Source organism: Equus przewalskii, chromosome 5 (genome assembly GCF_037783145.1).
Source record: "Equus przewalskii isolate Varuska chromosome 5, EquPr2, whole genome shotgun sequence".
In the NCBI taxonomy this organism is placed as follows: domain Eukaryota; kingdom Metazoa; phylum Chordata; class Mammalia; order Perissodactyla; family Equidae; genus Equus; species Equus przewalskii.
Window position 1 is genome coordinate 26,802,475 of NC_091835.1, and position 7,085 is coordinate 26,809,559.

Sequence of the window (7,085 nt, forward strand, 5' to 3'; positions counted from 1 at the left end):
CCCGTCCAGCTCGGCAGGTGGGCCCGATCCCGCTCTGCCCTGTCGCACTTGGCCCGTCCATCCCCATTACTGCGGCGTTAGAGTGCCCCTCCAGCCCTTTCTCCTTCAAAGTGGTCTTGCCCTCAGACTCCTCGGCACTGCCCCTGCTTCCAGTGGGCGCCAGAGCCTTCAGCACGTGTCTCTAACATTTGGTTCCGCTTTTCCAGCTCTCAGCAAGAGGAGGTTGGTTTCAGAGAGCTCTTCTGCCATCATGAAAGCAGACCCCAGCTTGTGTTAAAGTATACTTTTAATATTACGCTTTCATCATAGAAAAAAGTAACTGAAAATGCAGAATGAGAATCCCTCAGGTTTTACTGTTTTACCACCCAGTAAGCAGCGCTGTTGGCATTTGCGGTACAGTGGGGTCCCTTCCACAAGCTGCTTTGTAACCTGGCGATTTGTCACAACCGTCTTCTCACATCCTCGGTGCTTCCACCACCTCACACGGCAGAAATGAGCAGGGGCCTGGGGAGCCGAGCCCCAGTCAACTTACCTAGCTCCCTGGACCAGAACCTTCAGCTACACCTTGTGTTCAGAAATAGAAATAACACCGCCAGGTCTCTGCCTGTCTCCATGCCCTGCATTACGTCCTTGAGGTGAACTTTGAACTGCACTGTCTGCACATAGGCACGCTTGCTCTGGTGGCTCTATTACTGCCGCATCGCTATCCCAGCAGGTGTACCACTTGTTGACCTTCCCACTAAGTGCGTCTGAACCTGCGTCTTGCCCGCGGCCCTGGGGAGCACTGGGTGCTCGGCCCTCACCTCTCCGCCTGGTGAGCAGAGCTCCCTGGGGAGGTCAGTGACGGTGACCAAATGCATCTCCCAGCATTCCTTGCTCCCTCTCCAGGGAGGCCCTCATCTGGTGACCACCACTCACTGGTCTGTGAGCTTTTCATGCACATTTGTGAAACGTTTATAAAGACGCTAGGCAACCCTCACAGGTCACAGCTGCTCTCCCCAGACAGTAATTCATTTTTACTCTGCTGCAGTTTGGTTTTATGGTGTAGAATTAAACTCCATCTGGACAGGGATTGTTTGTCTGCTTCCTAGAACAGCGTCTGAAGGCTCCAACAAATACGTGGAGTGAATTTAGACATTTTATACAGTCAGACCTGTTCCTGTTTCCCTCAGGGTTTCCGTCCTTGGAGTGGGCTCAGAAAGTCCTTCCCCACACCAAGGTTATATTGGCATCTTTTCTTCCAGTACATTTATGGTTTCATTTCTGTCATTTAATAATCAATCTGCCTAAAACTTGTTTTATTGGATGTTACTTGATTAGGATGTAAAGTTTTCTCCACATGTGGTCAGTTTGCCCCTTATTTCTTGAGTCCTTCCTTTTCTCACTGATCTCAGAGGTTGCCTTTATCATATAAGAAGTTCTCATCTTTACACTTGAGATTCTTTCTGGGCACTCTGTGCCGCTTCCGTCCCAGCATCAGTCCACACCCTTCTAATGAGGGTACTGTATGGGACAGTCACTGTGTGGGTGACTAAGGGCCAGTCTTTAGTCATTTTCCTTTTTAAAAAGTTCGTTGCTATTTTCAAGTATGTAATTCTTCCAAATAAATGTTGGAATCATTTGGACAAATTCCTTCAAAAAACACCATTGAGATTTCTATTGAAATTGCATTCAATTTACATATTCACTTACGGAAAGACCAACATCTTGACAACCTTCTCCTGCTGGCCATTGGTCATGTTAATTCCAGGTCTTTTATGTCCAGTGTGAGGCTCAGTGGTCAGCATGCTGTAGGCCCTGCACAGGGAAGCTGTCCATTCTGTGGGGTCATCCGTAACTGGCTGGTCCTGGGGAACAGCCAGCCAGCCCTCATTCCTGACTGTAGAGGGAAGGACGACAGCTCTTGACTTGAGAAAGATAACTTTTATGTTTCTTTACATTCTTTCTTTCTTTCTATGTTCTTCTTTATGGTATCTTTCTTAACTTTATGTTAATGCAGATTCTTTTCTTCTAACTAAGAGATTTTACCAGAAATAACGTGTTGGATTTTAGAAAGGTGTTTTTAGCATGCAGAGAAATGATCACTTTTTCCCCTTGGACTTTGCAAAGGGTGAAATCTGTTAATCAGCTTCCTATCGTCAAACCATCCTTACATTCCTAGAACAATCTTACTTGGTCATGGACAATTTCCTGTCTATACTTTTAGGTTTGATTGAGTAACATTTTATTTTGGAGGTCTTTCATTTAATCACTTATAACTGAGATTAGTAGGTTTTTCTTTGAATCTAAATTTGTTAGGTTTTGGTACCAGGTTTATAAAATGAATTTTCCAACTCTCTTTTTAATAATGAAAATGCTCAACATTTTTTCCTGTGCTTGATTTTCAGCTAATAGTGCTGGATCCACCGGTGAGTAGTTGGGTGCCTGTGGCCCACAGCTCACCCACCTGGGTGGCAGGTGCCATGGCGTGGGGACCCCTTGTGCCTCCTGTAGCCCCTCATAGAGTCAACATAGACTTGGACAGCAAAGAGCTTCCACATCACCTGTGTTGTGCTTCAAGCTTGGGTTCAGCCAGCGCTGCTCCTGGTCCAGGCTTCTGCCTCTTCTCCCACCCACAGGTAGAAGAAAGCGAGAGTGAATGGTCTGTTCCACACTGTTTCACCATTTATGCAGCTCAGAAAACAATGGTGGTAGCAGCCAGGTAAGGGCCTTCCACGCCTGCATCCCAGTGGGCCCTAGGGGCCCTGTCATGACCCAGGGTCCCCTCTTGATTGTGGGAATGTCACAGTCAGGGGATGTGTGCCTCCTTGAAGATTACTTCAAAGTTATGTGACCAAAGGAGCAGCTTCTCCCTTGGGGAAAGTTTGTGACCTTTATGAATGTCCCCACAGACTGGCCATGGTGCTGCTGAGCTGCTCCCTTCACAGTGCTCAACAAGCCTGGGCCTTCAAGGATGGTTGGTCTCCAGGGACATGAGTGTTGGCATCCTCAAGTCAAGGGGAAGAGCCAGCAGGCTAGTGGGAAGATCCTGGTGGGGCAGCCACACCAGGACCCAACCTCACCTGCATTCTGCCCCCAGGGCTGTGCAACACGAGGCCACCCAGGCCACAGCCAGGAGCAAATGGCCGCTTCCCCAACTCCCTGCCTCAGATCAACCTGAAGGAGACCTGAGCACAAAGGCAACAGGGGCAGCCCACCGCAGGCATCAGCACCATGCTGTGCCCTGTCCCTCCCCTAGGGGCTTCCAAAGGAGAAGCATTTCTTCTCCCAGACAGACGTCTAGCTCTCAGCTTCCACTCTGCAGCGTCCTGGCCGGCGTTAGGACACAGGGCACTTAACTCCCACCAGGAAACCTCGGCAGCTTAATCTTGAACCATGAGCCATCTTCTATTTCAGCACCAGAGTCTGAACAAACCTGGTTTCAGGAACAGACTGCCCTATGGAGCCTGTTCCGGCACCGAGGTGCTGCCCTCCCTCCTCTCCTGCCCCGACAGCTCCCAGGGTGCAGGCGGGACCCCAAGCAGCACTCACCACAGTCCTCTGGGCCCATAGGACAGGGTACAAGGGGGGTGGACCAGGCACCCTGGCCTTCTGTCCCCCTCTGAGAGGTGGGGCCCTGCTGAGCCGGCTCTGAGCCTCGGCCCTCCCCTGCAGCACACGGCTGGAAAAGGAGAAGTGGATGCACGACCTGAACACTGCGATTGAAGCAGCCAAGAGTGGTGCTGACGCGTCCCTGGCGCTGCCAGGCAGCATGGTGTGCACTCCACCACACAGTGAGTTCTGGCTGAGACCCCCCCTGTACTTAAGGAAGCGTTTCTGTAAATTGGTTTCCTTGGTGACAGTCTGTCCACTAAGCCCACATGCTCTCCCTTCATGAGGAATGTCCTAGGCTGCGCCCTGGTGGGAGGGTCATGAGCTCCTCTGGCCGAAGCCCCGTATGGTTTTGCTCTGCCTGCTGGTGACAGGGCCCGAAGGTCTCCCCCATCCCCAGGGTCCCAGCCTCTCTGCAGAGCACATGCCCAGACCGAGGTGCCCCTGGCCTCACTCGCCTGGGGGGGTCCTGTCTCCCCTGAGCAGAGTGCTGACTTCTCCTCCAGGATCCTCCGACGAGGTCTCTCTGGAGCAGGAGTCAGAAGAGGACGCGCGCAGTACCCACAGCTCCCTGGAGGGGCAGGGCCAGCACCGGGCCAACACCACAGTGCACGTATGCTGGTACCGGAACACCAGTGTCTCCAGAGCTGACCACATAGCAGCCGTCGAGGTACGGCTGCCATGAGCGCCCTCTCTGCTTCTGCTGGCTGCTGGGGAGGGGACCATGGGGATCCCAGGTGACAGGGCTGGGCCAGGTGCACAGGCCATGGTGAGCTGCCTCCTGCTCTCTCCCAGAAAGAGAAGTTGGACAGGAAGTCGCTTTGGAACATCCCCTTGGGCAGAGCAGTCCAGGGGCTGCCAGGGGTGTAGGGTGAGTCACTCTCAGGGCTTGTGTAACCAGTGAGGGAAACTGAGCCACGTGTGCTGGGAAAAGCCAGGAGGGCAGTGTCCCTGGAGTTCTCTCAAAAGGGCCTGTCACTCTGGGGTTGCTGCTTCCCCTCTGCCACCATGACCAATAGTGGTCACTTTGGGCTCCAGCCGTTTGGTCCTCAGGCTGCCTCCCATTCGGTGTGGCTTTTGAGCTTCTGTCGCACCTATAGGCAGGAACAGCAAAGCTGGGCGGGAATAGGAGAGCTGAATAAGGATGTATTCAGAGCCCCAGCCTCCCCTTTCAGGTGGGGCCTGACACACAGGGCACGTGTGAACGGGAGAGCGTGGCCAGCACGCTGAGACCCATGAGCCTGGGGGAGTGGCCCTGCACATTCCTCAGCCATCCGTGCTGTCCCCTCATCTATCAGCAGGCACAGGGCCGGTGCCCCCTCCAGGGCCTCATGAGCATCAACCCTGACGCAGGCATAAGTGGATCTTGTCCACACATGTACTGAGCCCCATGAGCCTCACCCCAGAGTAAGGGCACAAGGAGACATGTGGTGGCACTGGCCAGGTGGTGAGAGGGGTGCCCGCGAAGCAGTGCTGAGAGGAGGGCAGCCGGGCCGGATGCCTTGTATGGGTGTGAATTTACATGCCTCCCCCCACCCCCCCCCCCCCCCCCCCGTTCAAAGGAACCTTCCAGACTTGGCTCTGTGTGGTCTGTACGGTGCCTCCTCTCCCCGCGTCAGGGGATTATGATGGCTGGGGACACCATGTCAGAAAACTGACTTGATGATGCAGAGGGAAAGCCTGGGGCTTGTCTTACTCAGTGCCTGGGACTTCACTCTCCAGGTCGTTTAACATCCTTGTTAGATGGTTAAAACGCTGAGGCACGAGGCTGCTGCTCACGGCAGTGCAGAGGTAAAACAGGCCTCAGCCAAGAGAGCCTGTGGGGTGACCCCCATTCCTGGAGGCGCATGTGCTCCCAGCAGGCCCCAGGAGGCCGGAGCCAGGAGGACAGCTGCCCTGGGGCCTGGGGTCAGGACGCTGACCAACACCCGGCCGCTTCTCTCTCAGAACCAGCTCTCGGGATACCTGCTGAGGAAGTTCAAGAACAGCACCGGCTGGCAGAAGCTCTGGGTGGTCTTCACCAACTTCTGTTTGTTCTTCTACAAAACTCATCAGGTAGGGGGCCTAACTGAGCAGAGGGCAGCTGTGCCCGTGGCACGAGGACAGCCGCCCCTGCTCGCTGGGCCCTCTTCCCATTTTGGTTCAGAGGAGGGTGGTCTTACCATCCTGGGGCCCCCTCGGCCTGTGGGTCCATCTGAGCCTGCTGCCACCGGTCGGTCGGGGGAGCAAGGCGTCAGGGGAGGGCCAGGGCAGCAGGGAGAGCGCCCACACAGCTGTGTGCTGCCTTCCAGGATGACTACCCACTGGCCAGCCTCCCACTGCTGGGCTACAGCGTGAGTGTCCCCAGGGCGGCCGATGGCATCCACAAGGAGCACGTCTTCAAGCTCCAGTTTAAATCCCACATCTACTTCTTCCGGGCCGAGAGCAAGTACACATTTGGGAGGTAATTTTGCAGCAGGGAGCCTGGGCCTGCTGGTGTCCCCTCCAGCCCCCTGCTTCCACCGAGGGCGCCAGAGGCACATTTCCTGGGTTCTGGAAAGGAAGAGCCCAGTACTGCTTCCAGGGTTTTAACTGGACCTTGTTTTGTCCCATTCACTCCATATTTTGGATCATTCTTGGGAAGATATTTGAACACCCAATGGCCTGAAGGCCAGAACATGCCCTGCTTCCCAAGCGGGCATCTGGAGGGTTTTGACGCCCAACCTCTTCTCTAGGTGGATGGAGGTGATTGAGAGAGCCAGCAGCTCGCCGGGGAGGCCCGGGCCCCCGGAGGAAGAGGCATGAAGCCCACATGCCTGGATGAGCAGAGCCGAGGAAGCAGAGCAGGGTCGGCACGTGCCCCAAGACTGCTTGTCCTGAGTCTTCCCACTGGACTGACAGTGGGGGTCCTCACAGTAACATCTGGGAGGGTGTCAGCCCCCGAGACAGTGCAGTCCCTCAGCGCTGTGGGACACTGGGAAGCACACACACCAAGTGGAGACGCCAGGCCCAGTTCAAGTGCAGTGACCAACGCCGGTGCCCGGCTGCCCTCTCCTCCTCCTGAGCAGGGCCTACAACAGGAACCTCGGGGGCCCCCCGCGCACCCTCTTAGGCTGCGCCATCTCTGACATGTGCTGCGCACAGTCCCAGACGCCCTGTCCTTCAGTCTGGGTGAACCAGGGGTTGGGGCACGGCCCTCATGTCACAACAACTGCACGAAAGTCCACAGACGCCTTCTGGTGCCCACCCCACATACCTCTGGAGAAGTGGAAACCAAAGTCCCGCATGGCGCTGGAGGGCGAGGGCCTCTAATTTATGAGCACCTGAGTGTTTCTTAACAATGCAAGTAGACTACACACTCTCTGCATTCGCGCTAACATGCGTGCAGTTAAAATAGAGGGCACTCCCAGCGCGCCACCCTCTTTCAGTCTGGGGTTGCCCCTGCCCGTCTCCTTCCCCTGGGCCACATGCAGTCACCGCGTGCTGTGACGCAGAAGCCGGGAACTGAGCACTCA

At 55.1% G+C, this 7,085-nt stretch overlaps 1 protein-coding gene across 3 annotated transcripts in view; it reads left to right on the forward strand.

The window, feature by feature from the left end:
• The window catches only part of FARP2 (FERM, ARH/RhoGEF and pleckstrin domain protein 2), a 110,261-nt gene extending 103,335 nt beyond the window's left edge, over positions 1-6,926 (forward strand). For 2 of the 3 annotated variants that reach the window (XM_070620293.1, XM_070620292.1), the window contains 6 exons: positions 2,619-2,701; positions 3,655-3,773; positions 4,098-4,261; positions 5,539-5,646; positions 5,883-6,034; positions 6,306-6,926. In XM_070620293.1, the coding sequence (XP_070476394.1) occupies positions 2,619-2,701; positions 3,655-3,773; positions 4,098-4,261; positions 5,539-5,646; positions 5,883-6,034; positions 6,306-6,375 (696 nt within the window). In that variant the 3' untranslated portion in view covers positions 6,376-6,926. Of the gene's footprint in view, positions 1-2,387; positions 2,702-3,654; positions 3,774-4,097; positions 4,262-5,538; positions 5,647-5,882; positions 6,035-6,305 lie in introns of all 3 variants that reach the window. The other variant, XM_070620291.1, reaches the window with a different exon arrangement.
• Positions 6,927-7,085: the final 159 nt, after the last annotated feature.